Genomic DNA, 24,044 nt, shown 5'->3' with positions numbered 1-24,044 from the left:
GAAGTGATTCCCAACCTTTTAAGCATAGTCTCAAATGAAACCGTGTCTACCTGTGAACAATCGTAGCAACTTGCTTATGTTTACAAGTTCACCCCAAAAGTGATTTTTTTCTTCTTGGGTTGTTTCTATTGTTCATCTTGTGACCCTTTTTTGGGGCTGTACCCCCATGTTGGAAACCACTGCACCCCAAATATTTGAGGTTAACTCTGACCAGCCAGTCCCAGTCTAAGTTGACTTTATCCAACTGGAATATTTGACCATCTTTAATAGCTTGGAGGCTTGGGCTACCTGCCACATTTCAAGGCTATGAAGATTATAAACCTGTTCTTAGCACAATGTTAAATTCCCAGATTTATGTAACTCAAATAAATTCACTTCTGGCACTAATCTTTCATATTTCTTGAGGATGGGATGATCGACACAGCTGCATTCTCACACGGACCCAGACGTCCAATAAAAAAGAAAACAAGGTAAATCAGGAGGCCATTACAGCGAGGGCTTTAATCAAAAGCACAGGTTTCTGTTTATTGACCGTTGCACGCACATCAACAGGTGAGAGTATATTTACACAGATGGTAACAGTCAGTACCTGCAACACAGACAAAAGGAGAGACAACACGTCTCCCTCTCAGATGCGCACGCACGCACATGCGCGCGCACGCACGCACACACACACACACACACACACACACACACACACACACACACAGAGTTTGCAGTATAAAGATAGAGTGGACTGTCTGACAACACAAAGCACAGCAGGCCTCTTTGGTCAGCTACTTCAGAAAGGGTTTCCAATGATCAAAGTCTATCACAAGTCACCATTCAGAGAGAGAACACCAACTGGCAGAGCAGTAGGCAAACACCAAAACCTATATGTATGTATATATATTTGTTTTTTCCCCACCATATGTTAGAAGATAAACGATTCATTCTCTGTAGAAGTCATGGCAACAGGATTCAAACGCAGACACAAAGTACCTGAATGGTGAAGTGATGAGATGTAACAGCAGTAAGAAAAGACTTTTAATCATCTCGGCTGCCACTGCAATGTGGAAATAATTATTTACAAGAAATATCAATGAACCAACTTGACTTCTTCTGAACATTCATTCAAGATCCTTAAGAAACTGATGTTAATTTTTCCTTTGACCTTCCAAAACATAAAGGGAAATAATATAAAAGCAACTGTTTGCACAGAAACAGTCACAACAAAAATAAAACATTCCTAATGGATGAATTCTTCAACTTTTATTTTTTACTTAATCGTTTCCCTTCCACAAAATAAAATCAATAATAGCACAAACAAAAAGCATAAAATGGTGGAAAGAATAAATCATTTCCTGGACAAAGTGGTGTCCAGAGGCATGCCTGATTGAAAAAAAATGTAAACACTTTCAATTACAAGTTCCTGCACAGCAGAAGATAAACTGTGGAAAGCGATATCCAAAAGCCGGCACTTCCTTCCACCTCTGTATCGTCCCCAACACACAAACAGGCCTAACTATCTTTCTTCCATTTCTCTCTTTTATCATCTCTTTCTTTCACTCTTTTCTGAAACCATATTAAAATCCTCTTGCATCCATTTTGCATACACCTAATTATTTTTTCTTTAGTTCACCAAGACGATGAACCGTAAATCCATGGTGTTCAACAAAGTCACCGTGTTCGGAGTGTTTTCTGGCTTCTGTCTTCATCAACACAGTGTTGCCATGGTGAGGCCCTATCAGCGCTTCCTGTTAAACCCGCTGCTATACTCAGCTCACGAAACTCTTCCGTTCTTCTTGTGCACCCACACTGACATAAGACTACATGTTTAAATGTAACACATCCATCAATGGTATGTTTACCTTTACTAGTATTTTTTATGACTTAATGCATCTTAAAGCTAGTATATACTGAATTAATGTTAGTATACTTCTCTTTAACCATCAAACCATTAACCCTCAAGGACATTGTTGTGTACAGCAGAGAAAAACATTCAGCATTTCAACAACTACTGTTGTTCTCATAATGTTGAACTGCCACAGTGCAAACATCCTGCTCATATCAGAGATGAAATGATTAGAATAATCATCAGGTAGCCTTTCCTGTCTTATTCACTGATTTTATGGACTTCCTTGTATAAAATCTAGGGCTGCAATAATCAGTCGATGAATGGTTTAGTGGTTTAATGGTTCAATCGACAAGCAATTTCGATAATCAATTAATCGTTTAAGTCATTTTTTAAGCAAACATTCACCGTGTCCAGCTTCTGAAATGTAAATATTTGCTTTTTTTTTTTTTATTTTTTTTTTTTATTTTATATTAATTGAATATCTTTGGGATTTCAACTGTTGATCAGACAAAACAAGATATTTAAACTTAACTTAAGCTCTGGGAAAATGTTACACTGTATAGATCAAATGATTAATCAATTTGATCTATACTACAAAAAATAGCTCTCAGATTAATTGATGATAAAAAAATTATAATTGGCTGCAGCCCTTATAAAATCATAAGAGAGATAATCAATTCTCTGATTTGCCAAAACAGGTTCATTGAATGCGAAATATTTCATCCAAAGTCTCAACAATAATGCACGAATGTTACAGAAACTGTACGCACAAAGCTAAATGTGTATGACAAATGTGAGTCAGCTTTAAGTAATTAAGCTCTGTTGCAAAAATAATACAAAACACTTTAAGGTTGTCTGCATTCAGTTTTCACAAAATGTCAAAATGCAGAACAAAAATGGCACTAATCACTCTCTGATAAAACTCACTGGGATCTCCTTTTTGGAACAAAAGCCCTTCCTTCTGCAGTGAGCGACATCAGCTTCTACAATAAGGTGTAAAGTCCCTCTCATGTCACAGTCAAAGGTCATTGGGAGAGATCCACAACTCTCACTGCCAAGTTACACTGCATCAGTGACATCACATTGTTACACACTATTTACAGGCGAATAGCACAAACTAACAGCCCAAACACCCACTGAGTATATTGCTACGTTATGGACAGAGGGGTCGGTTTAGTTTTTTTTGTATATTTTGTTCTTTTTTACAAAGTAAAACTACAACTGCATGATTGCCCATCCTGAACTGGCTCTCCTTTCAAGAGCTGATCCAGTCTGGGTTGCCAGGCTTAAAACTACAATTCCCAGGCACTTGATTGTAACAAAAATGTACAGTAAAGTTATCCACTGGGTCAGCATGCCTCTGATGGGCAGAGAAAAGGCAGCAACATTCAAAGTCAGACCCAAAACACAAAAGCCCTCAACCTCCCATACGAAGAAAACACCAAACATCCTCAGCATGCAAATCAAAGTTATAGTACTCTAGTGATATACCTGTACATCGACAAATTAGCTAGTGGTTGCTACTTGCATTTACACACTAACACATGCTGCTAGACCTCTGTGCAATGCTACAGTAAGGTGACTGACACGCAGCTTTAAGCCAAACTAAGTGAAACTGACTTTCAATTGAATACCAACAAATGCAAATAAATAAGACTATATTACAATTATGGCAGATGCCAAAGAGGTGTGGAAACAAGTAGAGCGAGGAGAATGAGGTAGAGACAGTGATTTGCCACATTGGGGTTAGTGAGGAAATGTGTGGGGAAAAAGAAGAATGAGGCAAGAGTGAAAAGTGAACAAAGTGGAGGAGTGAAAGATGGAATGTCAGGTACTGGTCTTTTGCTCGATGGCTCGGGTCAGTGTGATTTGGACGGTATGTCTGGGTCTGCGTTGAAAGACTATCTTCACATCCGCATGCGGTAGTGGGGGTCCGTAAAGGGCGGCTCAGAGTCATCCATGGGCAGCACCAGGCGTGTGCCCCTCATCACCAGCTCGTGATCTCCGTACGTTAACTCTCTGTCCAAGTCATCAGAGGTGGCAGCGCCAGCAAAGGCTGGACCGCTGCTCGTGTGGGAACCTGAGGCATCTGTACTGACTGTGATGTCGCCGTAGGTCAGGTTGATGTCACCGTCTGTCAGGATGAGGTCAGAGTCGTCATCCTTCAACTGGCACTCATTCTGGTGAGAGGGAAGAGGATTGTTACTCACACAAACTGGAATAAAAATGTGACTTTAACACTCTTCATACATTAAATAAAGCATTTTATTTTTCTTGTAACTCTGGTTATTGATTATTATCATTTCCTCATCTGCCCAGTTACACAAAACCTTAAGCTTCAAACTGGACATCTGCGCTTCATGATTCATCACAACAACTTTTTCATCGGTTTATACAGGATACATCTTAACAAACAGTTAAGAGCCAAAAATAGCTCCTGTATGAACCAGTGTCTGACCTCATAGGCCTGAGTGCTGGTGAGGAAGCGGGCGAGGGGGCCGCAGCAGGGAGGCAGCGTGGCTGTGAGAGGGGGACCGCTGTGAGTCAGGATGGGCTTCAGGTAGCTGGAGAGGGGGCTCGAGTCAAGGACATATTTCATTGAGAACAAGCACTAATAAAGAGTGGCAAGACACGACAAACAAAGAATCCTGTAAAGTGTGATTAATGAATGCTCTTTAAGTGTATATAGACAATTGTTGGCTTTCTTGTCAAAGTTAAAAGGGCAAACTGATCAAAATTAAAGTAATTGAATTAGGTCATTTATATAACCTTATACTATGCAGCCAATGAAAAAGATCATTTGTCTTCAACTCTGTACATGGTTCCTACTAAATGACAACTCCTGTTTAGATTTGTCTACAGCAGAGACGTATCTTATGGGCTGGTCTCACGGCAACTAAGAAGATGTTGGCCTTGAGATGGCAGCCGCCACATACCTTAACCTGGCAGCAATGAGCCAACTCACTTCTTGAAATTGTTTCGATGGAGTGGTCCGTGGCCCGAATACATGGCGCCAGCATTAAAACTATCCGGGCATGGGATGAAACGTACACTTTAATTAAAGAAAAGGTGCAGCGTGATCGTCTTTAGTCTTTAGTTTTGTTTTTGGGGGGAGAGATCTGGGGTGTGTGTGTGCGCTATGGGCGAGGGGGGGAAGGTAGACTTTTTGGTTTTAGTTTTGGAATGTTTTTCATTGTATATGTGTTAAAGGATAGGGGGGCTGAAAAAAAAAGAAAAGAAAGAAAGGGCTAAATCTGTGATGTGTAATGTTGTTAATCTTAATAAAAAATGTATAAAAAAAAAAAAAACTCTGTACATGGTGCTCCCTCTGCTGTCTGACACTGTGAGCTACAGTCTTGCACAGACAAAATAAAAAATAAGTAGCTGTTTATAACAATGATAAAACTAATCATTTGCTGCCAAAGGATACTTGTGGTCAAAGTTGTACCAAATTCTGAAAAGCCAGGCACTTTCTTGTTTGGTGCTTCTTCTCTCTGAGCCTTCAGTGATACTCACCTGTACAAACACAGAAAATGTGGTTTAGGTGTTTTCTTACAGTCACATTGCAGCAATAAGTGGTTTACAAGGGCCACACTTACAGGGTTATCTTGATCAGAGTCCACTCCCACTCTGTAAAGGGAAAAAACACATCAATCAGCTGCAGTCAAAAGTTACAATGACTTGACTTTTGGAGTTTTAACCTGATGAACCATCAGGGGGTCATAAAGTCTGGACATAAACGCATTTGAAAAAGTAAATTTCTCTGACATTATCTGAAATGCCATGACTTGTCAAAGCCCTCCAGCGTTCAACAAATCACAAGCTCACAAATCCAGTTTGACCCATGAATGGGTTTGATAGGTGAAGGAGAGGCATACCGTATGTGCTGGCAGGACAGCATCTGGGTGGTGCCACCTCCACAAATCCAAACAGTAAAGAAGACAACGAGCAGAGTGGTGGTAAACATCATCTGACGGGCGTATGTCGCCGTGTCCCTGATGGACAGGGCGAAGGTCATTGCGCCTCGCAGTCCTAAAAAGCACAGCACGGAGAATGTTACACACAAACAAGTATGCAAGTTCCTATATAAGACAAATGATCAAGCCTGTGTTAGTTATCTTTTAATCGAGTCACAGTGAGTGATGAGGCCTACATTGCTCTTATTCTTAAAGCTCCATTGTGTCATTTTTTTAGTTGATTCTTAGCAAAAACCCCTTTGTTCTTTCACAAATATGTACTCATTCATGTGTAATTACTTCCAACAACTAATCAAAGTATTCTCGTAAGCGTAGAATCTGCCATTTAGAATCATTCAGAATACATACGAGCAGGTCGCTCGAATGACGGCTGCCATGTTGCGCCTCCATCTTTAAAATACATTAGCCAAAGAGGGACATACCTCCGCCTTTCGCCCTCTTACACTCAGTGGCACCGTGACAAATGCCAGGGGGAGATTACTTTCCAGGGAAGCGAAAAAGAGAATTAAAACGACAACGCGACAGGCAAAGCAACAAGACCAAAGTTAATACTGGAGTGGCTAGAACAGCTGCGTGTAAACAATGGCGATACTAAGAGCTAATTTCGGGTTCGGCCACCGTAGGAGTTAAAACGCGCTCGGAATGGGAGGGGCTAAAAAGTAATATTCAGTTTGTTGTCATATACAATTTCACCGTTAGATGGGAGAAATTCTTACACAATGTAGCTTTAACCAAACCTTTTTACAGTGGTAACAATATACACGGTAAATACCTTCTCTAGCTATATACCACTAACCTGCAAACATCATCATGTGCTGGAAGTTGGATGTGATCTTGTTGCGTCGTCCCAGATTAAGAAGTAATGAGAGAGGGTAGATGTTCGCAGCTCTTCCCAGGAAAACTGCCACCTGGGTGGGAACAAGGTTAAGGAGAGAACAACAAAACAAAGAGCTAGCGAAGTCTCCTCACTTGTACACTTGTTCTATGCTGATACTAACATGCAAGTAAAAATAGCCACTGTTCCATCCATCCATCCATCCATCCATCCATCTTCATCCGCTTATCCGGGGTCGGGTCGCGGGGGTAGCAGCTCCAGCAGGGGACTGTTGCCACTGTTGTGAGGGTTATATCAAGCTTTGTGTGCACCCGTTTGCAAAAGATACAAAAGCTCCAACGATGAACATGGGATTAAAGACATGGTTCTGGAAGGTGAACAGGGCCAGACCCATGTAGGAGAAAATGAAGTTCTCTGCCAGGAAATTTAGCAGCTCAAACAGCTGCAACACAAGAAAAACAACATCAACGGACGGCTAAATACACTTGACGATAATCAAACTTTCAAAACATTTTAATTTCAGTGCATGTATACATTTTATTTTGTTTCTTTTCACTTGAAAGGAAAAAAATATTTTTAGTTTTGGAATCTTTTTTCATTAATAATGCCTCTTTCATTCAAATCTTTTTTTAATCTATCAAATATGGCTTCCTTCCGTCATTAAAAAAAAGTTTGGTAGGTATGTAGAGTGAAGAAGAGTAGAGTGAAGAAGAGAGCGGAAGAAGTTTAACGCAAGGGAATTACAGATTTAATGCATCAGTACTGCCGGTGACGAAGGCTGAATGCATAACTTTTTTTACTGTCAAAATAAAGGCACAGACAATGAAAAAACAAACGATGATGAACAAATGAGCAGGGGTGTAGGTCTGACCTGTTTAGTCCTGTCCTGGGAATCAGGAGACAGGTTGTTGAAGGTGTAGTGGGCCTGAGTGATTCCACAGAACAGTACTGCCACCACACCTGCAACACACCAGGAGGGACAGAGATACAGAAACAGAAGAGTTAGAAGATTTATAAACACGGATTATTAGCAATAACATTAGGTTTAAACAAGTTGTGTATGTGTGTGTGTGTGTGTGTGTGTGTGTGTGTGTGTTACCTGTGAAGCCACAGGCCTCAGCCAGCAGGAATGTGCTCCATGACATTAGGAAGAACAGAGCCGTCTCTAACAGCGGGAAATCCCTCAGTTTAGTGAACTTGGTCACGTACGGACAAGAAGTCAAGGAGTTTAACAATGACGCTGAAAAAATATATTCATATTATAACATCCGCTAAAAGTTTTTTATTTATTTTTTTAACAGGTGAATCTGAAAAAAAATGACATTGTGGAGCTATAATTTTACTTGTTTCCAAAGCAAAGTGATTTTGTTAAATCGACGCAGAGCTCTAATGGAGCAATTGTCCATATTTTATTTCAAAATATTGTGGATTCTTCAGACAAGAAAACTATATTGTAAACAACTACCATTATCGACTCATTTTTATTTGACCTTTTTATCATTATTTTAAAAACAAGGTTGTTTTTTTTTTTTTTTTTTTTACAAAACCTGCTCACAGTGGATGAATTTTACATGTTATTTCATGTCTTATTATGAAAAGTTTGACAAATAGCTATGTCTTCTATATGAATAATGAAATGACAGAAAAGATATGAGAGCAGTGACAACCCCGGTGGCCACTCCTAGAGCAAAGGAGCCGCTGAAAACTCCAAGGAACATCCCGAAAGACTTCAGCAATGCCATGACCTCAAAGGTGTGACTGTTGTCCCCCTGTGGCTGGTACGCTACTATAGACCTGATATAACACAAGTGTACAGAGAGTGTAAATCATGTCAAACATTAAGATAAATAACTGCAGACTGAAGGTTTATAGAGTTATACATAAACTTAAAAACAGCTAATGTTAAAGCCTGCATTACAGAACATGTAGAAGGCATTTGTATAATATGATGTAACAGCCTAACTTGTACTTTAAACAGTCTTCTTATTGGCAAATCATTTTGTCAATAACTGCACATTCCACCACAATATAGAAGGTCTCCTGCTACATTTCAGGTTTGCTTCTGTTGATAAAGAGCAGGCTTTCACAACAATGACTCTCACTCATACTGTACAAGTTAAGATAAAGAGAAAAGCAGAGTAATGTAGAGGTCAGTGGGTTTGAACAAAAGAGTCTCAGACTCTATTTGGATAGTTAAGTGTAAATACTCAACTTATAAAGTCGTGGTCTGCTTAGAAGTCTACTCAAGTGATTTTGCTGTGTGAAAATAAGTATAGATATGTAATCTATCTTTTAGACTGCATACTGTATATGCATGTAAGTTTCCACTGAGGTCAAGGTTTTTTGCAAGGGACACATGTTCCCATAAATCCAGAGCAGGGTTGGAACAATAGATATAAAAAAAAAATACTAAATGTGATGATGTCACTGCTGTTATCCTAACAACCAACAATGACAAGAAGAGAAGGAACCACATATCATTAAATGCTGTTAAATACACCATTTTTAAAAGGTTGAAAACCACATTCTGCCGAAAAGAAAAAGAGACTACGGAGCTGTTTCCTTCCTCTAAGAGAATTTAGTGCAAATAAAGAGAGTTTTTAAATCTGCTTCGAAATTGGTGTGGACAGAAAAATTCAAATGTGTTTTCAGTGTGCCAAAGGCAGCAACACAACAAACTCATTGACATATCTTTGTCGCAGCTACCATGCACTGTACAGTACATTTTTAATGAAGGAAGATGAAATGTGTCACTTTATACATCAACTTTGTGTCACCTTGTAGTTGAGTATCAACACTGAACCATCCCAATAAAGTCATACTTAAAAGAACAAGATGATACTGCTGATCAAACCTGGGTTGAATAGTTTTTTGAAAATAATTCCATTTTTAAACTAGAGTCTGGAATGAGAGGGATTTTATCGCAGCAGAATTAATTAAAATTCAGCAGGATAGTTGTCAATGAGAAAAAGCAATTTTCAAATATTTTGCTGAGGTAGTTTTGCAATAAAATGTACTGAGAAGTTATATATTCACCCTCTACATTCACAGCCCCCACACTCGCAAAACATATCACCAGGCATTTTGTTTATTAGCATTCCAGGCATCTTGCCTTCTTCTATGCTTTTTTATTTTTGTTTTTTTAAATAATAGAAATGTGCTATTCGCTGATTCACCAAAAAAAAAGCAAAACTATATAAATAAACAATGACATGTTCTGCATCTCTGGTTGAATAAGCCAGAGTCTAAAAACAAATGTCCGGTGATTTGTCATGTTTGTCCCAAAGGCACCGCAAAAGGCAAAATGCCATGCTCTACTTAGTGCACCCGTTCAATGGGCTGGTCAGATTCTCTCCGGCCCTTCCACTGTGCCTGCTGTAACAATTTACAATTCTGTGGAAATAATAACAGTCCCATGTGGAGTGTTAGCTTAGTGACCACCTCATGGTGTTAATGAGAAGCTGATTAGATTAGTTTAAAGGTCCAGGCTGATCGATACAAAAGTATGACTTGCAATTTTGCTATTTCTCTCAGGAGTAATTTAGCAGCTCAGTGCACATTCAAACTGGTTGGGGATAGATGCAGCCGACTTACGAGGACAGAATCACAGCCACTGCATCGTTGAGCACACTCTCTCCAAACAGCAAAGCGTACAGATCAACGTCTACCTGCAGCTCGTTGAAGATGGCCAGGACTGTCACTGTGAACAAAGAGGAACACACCAAATTAGAACTGAACCAAGTAATAACACACATCACTGAAGCGGGTGTCAAGAGCTGTATTTCAATTTTTTATGATACAAACATAATACCATAAAAGTATATATTAATAGGAAAAGTAAGGAAAATTCACTCTACACTCAAAGTTTATTAGACAACAATGGAGAAGCACATCTGCGCTGTCCTGGCGAGAATTTGGGTGGAAGAACCTAATGAGATTTTTTTTAAACGCCAACAGACTTTCTTGAAGAATAACATTACAAGCTGGAGGTCCTGTGGGGAAAAGAAGGCAAATCATAATCATGTGTTTTGGCAGTGCCCTTTAATTCTGGTCTACTGGAAACAAATTAAAAGCTTTATGGAAAAGGTGTTAAAGGTAGTAATCCCACTCAAGTTTGAGACGCTGTACCTGGGTTTGAGACCAGAAACTGTTAAGGGATATGTAAACAAGTATATGTTTAATATTATGTTGATAGCCAGTAAGAAAGCCCTTACAAGGAAGTGGTTGACAACAGATGTACCCAAGGTTGAAGATTGGTTCGAGGTAATCCACGACATTTATGTGATGGAGAAGCTCACTTTTACTGTAAGACTTGAACGAGATCAATTTAAAAAACTGTTGGGCATCCTGGGTTGAATCGATATCCTCACTTAGACCAGACTTTACTTAATTTATAATGATCTTATTTTTACTTCTCCTCCCCCTATTTTTTTGTTTAAGCTACTCAAATGCTCGTTCACTTAAATTTTTCTCCAGGAGTAAATATTTTCAGCTTGTCTTTCTTTCATACTAACTGTATTATTATTATTATCATTTTATTTTTTTTCACTATTTTAATTATTGTGTCCACTTGTATAACCAAGTTCTTTTTTCTAGATTTTTTCTTTTTCCTTTCACTCATTTATTTTCTCTGAATTTTCAATTATGTTTAAGTATGCCATTCCATTCTTTTCTACGTATATATTATTTTTAATTTTTTTCTTTAACTCAGAAAAAGATGCATATTTGTTGTGCTGTATTATGTACACCAATGTGTTAGTAATAAAAATGTATAAAGAAAAAATAAAAAGTATATATTAGTGATTAACATTTTTTTGCGCTGACAGAGCGTAAACTAACTGCAACTTTGGAATTTAAAATTACAGGATATTTAAAACTGAAACTTTTTTCGAAGTATTTATGTTTTCTGAGCTTTTTCCCTGACCCGCTTCACCACCGTTTTTTTTTTTACATTTTACCATCAGTTGGACTTTGTATTGTGGGAAAACTATTGTCCTTCAAAACTACACCCAAGAATTGAGCAATTGTAACAGACATGATGATCATGTTTCCAGCGTGAATGAATTATTCTTGTATGCAAATTTGACAAATCTTTAGTTTTATGATGAGTTGTTTGTGCCTGTGTCCTGTTTGCAAGAATGTCTACTACAAGCGTTGAGCAATTCAAGAGATAGAAGTGAATCCAGGTTATAATTAGTGTAACTTGTAAGCAAGACAAGCTTTGAAGATTGAGAAAACACAAACGTACCAGGATCTGTGGCAGAGACAATGGCTCCAAAGAACAGACAATCAGTGAAGAAGAAGTCTCCACCCAGCTGTCCCACCTGCTTCATTAGCAATACACAGCCGTACATCAGCAACCTGATGGAAGAACAGCAGGTGGTTTTGCACATCATCATAAACAACACCGACGTTGGTGGCATTAAGGGCACTTTACAACTACAGTAATTGACATATATGAATACTGCTCTGTCGTACGATGTCTTTTGTGCAACTATTGTGTCTACGATGTAGTCGTGTGTGCTAATTAATATTCTTACCCAATAACAAAACAGGAAACAACTGTCCCCAGGAAGGCATAAGCCAGGATGGATCCCATGTTACGGAAAAAGTGTCTCTGAAAGACAAAACAATTAAATATGAATCATCTGCATAGTGTCTTTAATTATCATTCATCTCTAAAGATGAGAAGGAATAAGTGGATTTTAGCATTTCATATTTAAAGAGGATATTATTTCATCAGGAGTCAAACATGTTAAAAATAGAAACAGAGAGCCCAAAATACTACTGTACCCTTTTCAAGCTGTAGCCAGCATGGAAGATGATAGGTGGAAGGAGAATATTAAAGAACACTTCAGGGTCAAAGGTCACCTGAGTCGACACAAAAACAGCATCATATTACAGATCTGAATTTACGCATTCAACCAAAAAAGAGAGAATGTTGTTTTAATGGATACTTGGATGATGGGATAACTTAAATAAGTTAATTAATCATAAATGACACATCTGGGGCAGCATGAAGTAGCTTTCAGGACAATCGACAAAAAGTTATTATAACACTTAAATGACAAGATGGAAAAAGGGAACGGCTTCTACACGCAGGCAGACCAAACACATTACGGCTAATACTATTTTTTTTAATCAGCTCTACATTTTACAGTTGCAACATGAAAAGTAGAAAAACGTCAAACCTGTAGACAAACATAGAAACTTCAGAACACCTAACAGACATCACATTTTAAACAATCAAACATTTTAAACAGGATTGACGGCCTGTACCTTTCGCAGCATCTCATTATCTTGCACGTCGTTCACCTCGTTGGCACCGATCTCTCCTTTCAGAGTGTACTCGTAGAATTTCCCACTGACGTTGACCAGCAGAGTGGCGGGGCTGGCATTGACGTGGCAGCTCATTGTGACGTTGCTAATGTCCCGAGGAACATGGATGCCATAGCGCAAGACCACGCCAACAAGTACACCTGGTGGGGAAGAGGCAGGACGAATATGATACAGAGGGGAGAGATGATTAATATAAGCAGTCTATAGTTGCAACAAGGAGGCCAAAATCGTTGAGGAGGTGTCACCAGAGGAGTGAGGAGTGGTGGTCATGATTCTGGCACTGCCTAAAGTTGCAGAGGACCATCAAATGTTTCAGTAAGATTATTTTGTGGAAAATAAATAAAGACAAATTCTAGGTACTTGTACTTTACTTAAATATTTCATTTTATGCAACTTTATACTTCTACTCCACTACATCTCAGAGGTAAATATTGTACTTTTTACTCCATTACATTTGACAGCTTTAGTTACTTTTCAGATTAAGATTATTAAGTAAAAACACCTCTGTGGGTGGACTATGGGTTTACTGGGGTTTTTAGCAATTACTGAAACTAGTTTTTGGAGATACAAAATGTATCAGATTCTACTACCGCACGAGCAACTTTTTATCCATTCAAACCATTATTTTGGCGTCAACTCTATAAAAATGCCACCAAAGAGCAATGACAGTCCAATGAGTGGTGTTTGTCCTATTCGGTGTAGAAAGGGTTTATGCAGGTGTCTGGATGAAAGAGGAACAGTCAATCACACATCGTGGCGCATGCTCGACGTGACGTCTATTTGAAGCATATTTATTGTTGGCCTCACCAGTCACCAGACCAGAGTGTAGAGAAGTGAGATTTTGGGCTTGCTTTTTTATGCTACGGGGCCCAAAAAAACTTAGCTGCTTGGATGTTATTATTAGGGAAGTGTTTATAACGCCGTAACTAAGCTTGTTACCCGGTATCTACCTAGAACAGCTAAATGTACTAAAATGCGCCACAGCTTAACTGTATTGCCGGGGTTTGAAGAATAAAATCAGATATTGACATGCAATCATTTCAAATCTAATCATCACTACAAAATCATATTATAGACACTGATGACGTCTCTTAATCACGGTGGAGCATCTCACCATAAATCATCGCCAGTCCAGTTTCGTGCAGAAACCTAAACCGCCGGTGTTTGAACAACCAGATGGTTAGGATGGTGAGGGTGAGGAGCATTATGAAGATGAGCAGGTCCGCGCTGTCTTGCCTGTGGCTCTCCTCAACCTTTTTCTCTGTAACGATGTTCTCCATGGCACTGTCCTCCTGAATTGAAGATGCTCGGCAAACACATATGCTTACAGACAGACTCACTAGCATAAGCAGCCACAGCGTCCTCGTTGCCCTCCAGGCACTGTTGACAGTCACTTTAAACACCATTTCTGCTGCTCGGCGGTCAAATGCTGCAATGTAAGTCGTAGATAAAAGCAAACTTTGTGCTAATACGATTCATGAACTGGTGGAAGTAGAGAGCAAAAAGACGACAGCAACAGAGGAATAGATTCCGGCCCGGAAGTGAAAACTTTTTTTTTTTTCAGAGAGTGTACAATGTTTATTTCGAAGTAAAAGCACCGTTGCAGGATGTCCCTGGTTTAAATAAGCACTAACAGGCCATTCTTAGCGCAACATAGTGTATGTAATTGATACGAAATGTGATAAATAAAAGATATTGATTTGGTCGTTTTTCACGGAGTATTTCCATCTGACGTCTCTTATTTTGAAATCTCCAAAAAAAATTATCACTCACTGAACAGTACAATTTAATTTTTTTGCTCTGTAGTTTTGCTAAATGCGTGATATTTGTGTATTAACCATATACACCGTTATTACTAATGTACATTCATGATAGACACCTATTTCCCCCCAACACTCGTATGTGTAATAAGTCTCGCGATACATAATACAAACGGGAATAAATGTGACGTTCCAGAATATTGGAAATTATAATGTATTGTATTGTTTTCTTGTGGATACATTTCCTATTGAACTAGCTAACGTTAATGTTAGTCCTTATTAATCAGCGTGCAAAAACGAGTATACAACTTATACAGAAAAGTCTGTAATTGTTTCTATACAATATACTATTCATTGATTTTAATTTGAGTTTAAGGCATACAATGTAGTGTTTGTTAGTTAGTTTCGTTTATGTTTCGGAAATTCGTTTTGTGTCTGTGGCAACTGTCAGACAAATACAATACATTGCAGTTAAAGACAGACGTTATACAACATAGTGCCCTATAATGTCAGACAGCATAGTACTCCACTATAACAACATCACAATCCAAAGTCAAGCACAGTACAACAAAATGCAAGTGATACAGCTTGTTTAATAGAGCTATACTTGAAGGTATGAAGAATCTTTGATAAAGGGCGCGACCATAGAAATAAAATGCATAAAAAGGCCATTGAACTTTGCCGTGGTCCAATTTATTTCTATGTGCAATACATAGTACTAGGCTGGGTGCTGGAAAGTGTGCTGAAGGCTGAAAAGTGTTACATTTCCGAGGAGTACCCGAATGTATCTTGTTCGTCTCGGCTATGCAAGCTTCGTGTAGCTAACTAAGTTTTTTTTTATTTTATATAATCAAAACCAACATATTGGGGTGTTAGCTAGTTGTAGCTCATTTAGCTAAGTACATTTATGCAGCTGCACCGTCCAAATTACAAAAACGAAGATGACATCTAAACTGAAAGGTACGTTAAAAGCCTGTGACAATGATTTAGCTAGCTAGCCATACCTAAGATAACGATAGCTAGCTACACTTAGCCCTCTCTGTTGTAAACCTAATGAGTTTGCAAATTTGTTGAAATTAATTCATTATAATAGAAACATAAAAGGGCAAAATTACGATAATTTGGTTCCTGCAAGATGTGAACAACCGTGTTTACAATTCAAAGTTTGTAAGGGCTTTTTTATCAGGGCTGTCTGTAGCATTATTATAACACAGGTCGTCCTGCTTCATTAACGTTAGCTACGTTACCGTACAGTAACCGTTAGCTACACAAACTGTGACAGATAACGTTATAACGTAAGATGTATGCTAAGTTATTAGCTGTATTCACCTGACGTCTGCTCTGACATAGAGTTAATTATTTAGCTATGTCAGTCCATAATAAGAGGTGTAATTCAGGGTAAAGTTAACGTTACTCAACTAGCTAGTCCGAGATTACACACTTGATTTACACTTCTATCGGCAAAACCCTACTGGGGAGGGATGCATCAAACTAAATTAGTATTTTATTGAACTAATAATAACATTAATACCTTTGAGATATGTTTTGGCTGTCATCATTTTATATTAATCAGCAGTGCAATAGACTACTAGAATGTATACCAAGAAGATGTAACCTATGCAGTACCAAAGTAGAATAGAAGTATTAGTTTAAGTTAAAGTTAAAATGAGAAATAAGCCTATATGAAATCACTTAAGAGACTAAAAAAAAATATGATGAGCATTAAAAGTTGTTAAAGAGGATTGTGAGTGAATTTACTCCAAAATACTTTTAGTTTTTAAATGGTTAGCAGTGGATATGTTCTAAGACGCCTAGTCTGAGTGAAGGGCCTTAAAAGCTCAGAAATATGAGATGAAATTGGTCAAAAAACCAGCCCATCCAAGCAGTATCATGCTGTTTTTCTTATGTTAGTTCAAAATGAATCAAACATCACTGTGTGTTTTTTAGTGTACTGTGTACATTGTAGTTTCATAAATCCATAACAAGCAATGAGGAAGCTATATATTTTACCACTTTGTTCATGCTGGTGTGTTTTGATTCTAGTTGGGAAGGTCGGCTCAAAGAATAAGGACGATGCTCCTTATGAGTTGGAGAGCCAGTTTATCCTCAGGCTTCCTTCGGTAAGACATGCTCAAACAGATTATTTCTTTCAAATTTAATGTGACTGTTTGCTGAAAAAGACATGGATTCATCTTTTTTCTTTTACAGGAGTATGCCTCAACAGTAAGAAGGATTGCCCAGTCAGGCAGTATGAACATAAAAGACAGACTCACCATCGAGTTGCACCGTAAGCTGGTTAATCAGTATTCTTAGTTCTGGTTTTTATATCTGACCTGTGTGACATCACTGTTCAAACACCAATTTAATTTGGCTTACCAATCGCTATCGTGTTATCGACTTGAAATCTTGTCCAGAATGTGTTAAAAGTAAATATTTGAAACTAAGATTTTCAGTTTTTGTAGTTAGTAATCAGAGATGCACTGATATATCTTCGTACTAGCACTACTGACTTATGTCAATTCACAAACATTGGAATCGGTCTAACATTCTTTTAACAGCAAATATTTGGAGTTTTGTTGCAATACATTACTAACTACATTTTTATTTTCAGTTTTGTTCCAATACATTACTAAATACAATTGTCAATTTGACAACAAAACTCATGTGTCATGGTCTTTACTACCAAATAATCTTAAGCTATACATGAGAAACACGTTTTGCACCTGCATGTGTACTCTCTGTTTTGTGACTGCAGTGTCCTTATAGCAATGTTTCACATATTACTCATTACAATCGATGATGTTGTCCCTCTTATTTGTAGCTGATGGTCGTCATGGCATAGTGAGAGTAGACCGCGTCCCTTTGGCCTGCAAACTGGTGGATCTGCCCTGTATGATTGAGTCTCTGAAAACGGTGGACAAGAAGACATTTTACAAAACTGCTGATGTCTGCCAGGTAGACCACTGCAGTGGGATATCATCTTCATTGTACATTTCTTGTTAAAGTTTAGGATGACTATTGTGACTAAAAACCCAGGTAGAGCAGCACCATTGCATTAGAAGATGTGATATTCATTTGATACATTTGTTGTTATCAACATTGGATACATATATGCTGTTAAGTTTAGTATACCAATTGTGAATAAAAGGTATGTTTTACGTTTTTTAATATTTAAAACTAAGATTTTGCTTGTTCGTTATAATACTGTAATACAACAACATTAATCCGTAGAATGCAGAGTCATTTATATCAGTTTTGCATCCATGGGTTAGATGCTGGTATGTACACTAGATGGAGACCTTTACCCTCCTTTAGAGGAGCCAACTGGGACCGACCCCAAGAGCAAGAAGAAAGACAAAGACAAGGACAAGAAATTTGTTTGGAACCACGGCAGTAAGTAGACAAATCTCTACACACAACAGCTTTTTAAACTGCCAGTGCTGAAAACTTGGCACATCAGCAATTCAGGAAGCATAATTTGCTCTTGAACTCCACAGCTGATTGAGCCATTTTGACTAAACTTATCATGTTGTTTTTGTCTCCAGTCACCTGCCCTCTGAAGAACACACGCAAGAGAAGATTTCGGAAAACTGCGAAAAAGAAGGTTTTTTATTTCCACTTCAGCGCTTCCCCCCCCTTTCCCATCCACCTCTTTAGCATCCTGTTTGATGATCCATAATTTTCCTAGGCTATGTTTCAACAAGACATTCACATTTCATAAAACAGGAACTGTAGTAAGAGTGAAAACTGAGATTTACATATAAATAAAGGCTTTCAGTCTTAGTTTGCCCCAAAGGCATGCTAAAAAGCAATTTCGCTATTGCGTTGATCAAAGTGAAAGCGAGTGTGGTTGAGCACTACATTCTACTTTGTATTCTGAATAAATCTTTCTGAAGGTACAGGCCATATTGATTTGGCCCCTTCTGTTTTTAATTGCTAATGTGCTTCCTGGCATGCAGCCAGCGTGTGTGTGTGTGTGTGTGTGTGTGTGTGTGTGTGTGTGTGTGTTATAAATAAAGAGATGCTAACTACTTTTAACCCAATCTCTTTCTCTTGCAGTATATTGAATCTCCTGATGTGGAAAAGGAGGTGAAGAGATTGCTGAGCACAGACGCTGACGCTGTCAGTGTCCGTATCCTTTTCGACCCCTACAAATATTCTGCACGTCCATCTTGCAAGGCCAAGAAAGCTAACTAATCATTAGAGTAACCAAGCAAAACAGTACTTGTGGTTATCTCATATAACAGCAAGAAACGGCATGTAATGTAGAATCAGATGGACATTTTTCTGAATGTGAAATCTAACCCTAGCCATGACTTTAGCTTTTAAGAAGCTTCATTGCTAGATAGTTTGTACTTTCTTTTTGGGACAAACATAACCTCGCTCCCATCTATCATCTGAATTAGGTTTATCTAAGGCCCAAGCAGGTGTCCTGACTCCTGCATGGTTCACCTAACTTGACTGTGTCTAATGTCTTTGTGAGAGGGATGCACTTTGCAAGGAGGTTATTAGCGCTCTAATGAAACTCTAAACTTGCCTGACAGAATAAGAGCACTGCAGGGCCGCTTTGAGTGCATGCTTGCTGTGTGTTAATTGAGATGGACTGTTCATTATCATTGCTTAGTTGCTCACAGTGAAGCTGAATTCTAATGATAGTTTTAGTGTTTGCATGCAGCAGCAGACGTATACACAGGGCACACTAATCAATGTTAAATTAGTAGAGGCAGTTTCTGTGGAGTATCATAACATCCGGTTATTATCCTTTAAGTCTTTTTTTGAAAGAGCATGCGTCTTAAATTTAGGAATTCTGAAAGTGGAGGGGGATCTACAGTGGGGTATGTTGACCTTAACACATGATGTTCAGGGTGGGAAATCATAGCAGAAGATGAGTCCAAAGAAGCAGATCAGCACAGCTCTCTGGCCAACCTGGACTCCTCACCTGGCACCTCGGGACACAAGATGGGTCACGGGTCCTCTGGTAAGGGAAACATGTTTCTCATAAGTAAATCATAGAGCCCACGTTCTAAAGGGTCGTGTATTGCTACCTCGACTACATGGCCTACAGAAACATAAAGTAATAAAGCCGATTAATATTGTGTTTCTAAGGCAAAAACAGATATTGAAATTCGAGAGTTAAACATTTGATAATGATAGATAATTTTATATTCATTTCTTTTACATACAACATTTTTGTCATAAGGATCCCTTATTTTTTAAGGAATATGACCAAGGTAAGCATTAAGGCGGGACATTTTACCTTTAGAAAAATATACTTGTGCGGCAAGGTTGCAGATTGTAACCAACTAAAACTTCCCCTGTGTGCCAAGCGCGTAGGGGAACTACGGTGGCCGATTTGAAAATATGAACGGCCCTCTCTAAAGTGAGAGTTTGGTTTGTCCGTTGTGGACTACTGTTAAAACATGGCGGTGCAACATGGCTGACTCCGTGTACAATGATTTCTTTGATACTCTCCTCACCAGAAAAGGTTTCCTTCATTTCGAACATGCACACCATCCCTTGTCACTCTTCATAGCCTTTGCTCCAGTGGTTTGGAATGGAAATGGACTGAAACCAAGCATTAGTTACTCTTAGGCCTGAAGATTATTTTTGCCTCTGGGTTCCCCAAATGACCTTCTTAACTCCTAGGTGCATAGAAAGTGCTTACACTTATAGGTACTTCAGGGTACAGTCTTGTAACAAACACATTTGAAAAAATAAACCGTTGTTTCTTGCTATGTGAATGTAACACACAACAATCTACAGTTGGTTCATGCTTCTGTGACTTCTACTGTAGTGCCAAGTGTTAGAGCACAGTTGTTATTTGCCATGTAAGAGAGTCTGTTCACATTCTGGGTGTTTGGAGTCTACATTCATTCTACCTGGTTTATACCTTACGAGACAATGTCTCTAACTTCTGATTTTCACTAGACTGTAGTCCCTGTGACCTAAATCAAACCCCACTGTCTCACTATTTCCATCTTTGTGTCCATGTTAATAACACTAATGTGCGTTCCCCGTGGCCAGCCCAGCGTGACGAACTGAGAGAGATCTTCAACGACATCAGCAGCTCCAGTGAGGATGAGGACGACGAAGGGGACCGGCACGAGGACGAGGACCTGAATATCATGGACACGGAGGATGATCTGGTCCGACAGCTCCAAGAGAAACTCAACGAGTCCGATTCTGCACAGCATGAAAGTGATAGAAACAACCATATAGGTGAGAGGATATCAGGTTTTCTACAGAGATCTGGCTTACTATATGAAGCCTGCTTAACATTTTACAGATTTTCATGAATATTTGCATGAGAAGCTTTTTGAAGTATGAAAAACATTTATATTTATTGATTAAAAATTGACCCATTATTATTTAATGAAAATAATTCTTAGTTGCAGCCCCACTGACATGGTGTATTACTTGTTATCGAAAATACAGTTTACATTACCTACCAAATTGTTACCAGTTCAAAAATCCAGGTCTGAAAACAGTGGTGGAGTAGACCACAAGTAGAAACACATTGATATATGACCTATAGATATTATGTTCGTATGTTTATGTACATCTGTTCTAAAATTGAACATGTGTTACATTTTTCTGGAAAGTGTGTGTGTATACCTTTTGTGAAGGAAGTTCAGCACTAGAATTACGCAATCTTTCATGCTGTGCTTGCAACTTGTATTTACACCTCAGTGTGAATGCTGTTTCTTTTGGCCAAGTTACATTCTTTCATTGTTTTCAGTTGTAGGCCGAGAACTTAGCATGCTGATTTCAGAACAGACTTGTAGACTAGAGACAGTCCAACGTGAAATTAAATCAAACCCCCTCAGATACTTGTCAAAACAGAGGTCAAAAATAAACTTTGCCAGGTGTCTGGACTTGATCAAAGTTGAATTTTCTAGGCCAGACATCACAAACACAAACACACACACAACCATGAGTAGCCCTACTTTCACTTTAATACACATGCTGTGTCCTCGCCCACGGAGATGCACACACAGACAGCTCTCCTCCTCAACTAACCAGTCTGACAGGTGTTGTGGCTCAGCGTGCAGCTCAGACAGCTGTCCAGCCTATCAGCTCAATGCCTCCTTATCTACATACATGGAGCTATCAGTCAGCAACACTACCGGTCAGCTCCACTGTAGTAGCCCATCAGAGCCTTTCCCGATGTGCCGGATCTGGCTGTGTACATTTCTGGCAGCCCTGCAAAGTTGTAATAAATGAGTCTGCAGGGACTCCTCCCTGCTTGATTTTGCATATTAGATGGATTATATCAGAGGATTGAGAGTCAGTTGTGGGAAGCAGAGCTTGGAAGATAGTTGATGGTGATGGAGCCACAGGTTGTTATTGTTGTTGTGAGGCACTGTCACTTTGGCTGGATTTAACGAGAACTCTCCGTGGAGCCCCGAGCAGACTGATTTAGTTGTGTCTTTAGTGCTTCGGCCTGCTGGCTCACGTCCTTTTTAAATGGATTTGTTGTTCCCATTAATCGCAATTTTCAGCTGAATTGGAGGCATCCTTGTGGCTCAACAAGCTACGGTGCATATCGTACCGTCATGGCTTTGTGAATGTAGTGTTGCGCTCAAATTTTGTCACATCGTCTCTGTTTACCTTTTTCTGTCTACTCTTCACTGCACAAGAAAGCATACGTTTAAATGACATGTTGTCTGAGTGCCATTGGTAACGTGTGAACCTCCTGCTTCCCTGCAGTTATGGAGTATCAGGTGCAGATCAACGGCGTCAAGGCCAAGCTTCAGGAAACCCGCGCCCGAAAGAAACAGCAGGAGGAGCTCATCATGAAAGTGGAAAACCAGGCCCTCAAAGTAAGCAGTGCACACTCTCACACTGTGTTTTTCCACTTATTCAGAAATTAGGTCTGCATGTACAGAAACATAAACAAGAACATGCAGATGAGCTTGCGGGCAGAAGTCTTCGTGCAGCATAAGTTCTCTCAACAATGATGTGAAAACATAAAAACAGCTGATTACACACAGTGTTGGAGGCTTTTTTTCTTTTTTAAAGCCATAAATATTACATTTCTCCCATCAGCCCTTTGCTAATATAAGCATTGCTATGCAGAAAAATGGCATGGAAATTCATTGTTCTGCCAAGCGCTCTTTAGTAAAGACTTTACAATGAGTGAAACATGAGCAGACGTGGCCCTTTTTATGTTGCCATTTAGAGCACTCATTACCCGGTGTTTTGGGGCCGTCAAAGCCCCATCTCCAGTCGTTATTATCACAGTTGCAGGGAAAAGGTCAGCTGTCTGACTGGCATTCCAAGTAGCCTTTCTGTCGGAGAGGAGATGACATGAACAGACCAGGCAGACACATTTAAAGCCATCACAATTTAATGAGGCTCAGCATGTCGACTCGAACAAATCTTGTTTGTCTGTTTTTGCCTTTCCTCTCACAGAACCGCTTCCAAGCTTTGTTGGATGAGATTATTCAGCAGGAGGAGCGAGAGATGGAGCAGGTAAGAACCTTTTCGTAAAAGCCGAGGATCAGTGCCTTGCTGTGAGCTCTCCACAGTTTTCAGCACTTTGCCCGCATTTATCTTGTATGAATGTCAAATACCATGTTAGCAGATGGCATAGTGCTTGCGGTCCTTGTTAGACCCAATGGTTTTCATGCCTGATGACAAAGTTCAAATTCAATCACGTGAAATTGAATTTGTCAGCAGCTACCAGCAGAGTCCTTTTTGCAGCTATGGCATAGTAGCCACCCACTGTCTTGGGTCGTTGTTTGTATTGACAAATGAAGGCAGCAAATTAATGTGAAAAGACATGTTAATCATCGTCCACTTACCCTCCAATTACACCCTGGGGCTGTCGGGCATCAATCACCACTTCTATTTTCTGCTCCAACAGCTGGCCTCCCTGCAGGAGCAGCTGGACTCACTGATAGAGAAGTGACCACCAGGGGGCAGCCTCATGTCATCTTCAGCACATACACACACATGAAGAGGAGGAGAGCCTTCATCCAAGGAGGAGAGAGTCTTTATTAGCTGACTTGCTGTGTCATTCCTTTCAGTTTGTTGTCCCCATACATTAAATATACAGCATACTGTTTTATGTATTAAGTCAATATTTTTTATTAGGTTGACCAAAGTTGTTTATTACTGTATGATTTAAGTATTTGATTGGCTTCAACTGTGCGTGTTTTTGCTTGTCATTTTAAAGTAAATGTACTCTTAGTCAACTCACCTTCTTTGTCTTTCATGACCTGTATGAGAATAAATTACAGTGATACACAAGTGTCAAAGAATAGACATAGCAGTCATTGTTTTTGTATTTG

At 39.1% G+C, this 24,044-nt stretch overlaps 2 protein-coding genes across 2 annotated transcripts; one reads left to right on the top strand and one right to left on the bottom strand.

Annotated features, from left to right (window-relative positions):
- Positions 1–499: 499 nt before the first annotated feature.
- slc9a6a (solute carrier family 9 member A6a) lies at positions 500–14,537 on the bottom strand. Its single transcript, XM_078260338.1, has 16 exons — positions 14,103–14,537; positions 12,929–13,128; positions 12,443–12,520; positions 12,190–12,266; positions 11,898–12,010; positions 10,244–10,349; positions 8,303–8,443; positions 7,749–7,855; positions 7,521–7,609; positions 6,978–7,091; positions 6,611–6,722; positions 5,716–5,869; positions 5,437–5,467; positions 5,268–5,353; positions 4,296–4,401; positions 500–4,017 (listed from the first exon to the last, which is right to left on the bottom strand). Exons 1-16 carry the CDS (start codon positions 14,392–14,394, stop codon positions 3,745–3,747), a joined length of 2,079 nt encoding a protein of 692 aa, XP_078116464.1. The 5' UTR covers positions 14,395–14,537; the 3' UTR covers positions 500–3,744.
- A 964-nt stretch (positions 14,538–15,501) lies between these two features.
- taf7 (TAF7 RNA polymerase II, TATA box binding protein (TBP)-associated factor) lies at positions 15,502–24,018 on the top strand. Its single transcript, XM_078260335.1, has 12 exons — positions 15,502–15,708; positions 16,792–16,868; positions 16,957–17,035; positions 17,570–17,703; positions 18,021–18,141; positions 18,294–18,352; positions 18,808–18,880; positions 19,613–19,726; positions 20,773–20,967; positions 22,459–22,571; positions 23,164–23,223; positions 23,618–24,018. Exons 1-12 carry the CDS (start codon positions 15,690–15,692, stop codon positions 23,660–23,662), a joined length of 1,089 nt encoding a protein of 362 aa, XP_078116461.1. The 5' UTR covers positions 15,502–15,689; the 3' UTR covers positions 23,663–24,018.
- The last annotated feature ends 26 nt before the right edge of the window (positions 24,019–24,044 follow it).

Source organism: Sander vitreus, chromosome 10 (genome assembly GCF_031162955.1).
Source record: "Sander vitreus isolate 19-12246 chromosome 10, sanVit1, whole genome shotgun sequence".
NCBI lineage: Eukaryota > Metazoa > Chordata > Actinopteri > Perciformes > Percidae > Sander > Sander vitreus.
Note: the sequence above shows the minus strand (reverse complement) of the source record. Positions and strands in the feature narration are given on the sequence as shown.

Bases quoted from the DNA above. Each gene is read 5' to 3' on its own strand.
- taf7 (XM_078260335.1), top strand. The intron at 16,869-16,956 runs GTAAGACATGCT...TTTCTTTTACAG, and splicing joins TTATCCTCAGGCTTCCTTCG to GAGTATGCCTCAACAGTAAG. The intron at 17,036-17,569 runs GTAAGCTGGTTA...TCTTATTTGTAG, and splicing joins ACTCACCATCGAGTTGCACC to CTGATGGTCGTCATGGCATA.
- slc9a6a (XM_078260338.1), bottom strand. From the start codon at position 14,394: ATGGTGTTTAAAGTGACTGTCAACAGTGCCTGGAGGGCAACGAGGACG. The intron at 13,129-14,102 runs GTGAGATGCTCC...CTTCCCCACCAG, and splicing joins TGGACTGGCGATGATTTATG to GTGTACTTGTTGGCGTGGTC. The intron at 7,856-8,302 runs CATATCTTTTCT...TTCTTGTCCGTA, and splicing joins ACCGGGGTTGTCACTGCTCT to CGTGACCAAGTTCACTAAAC.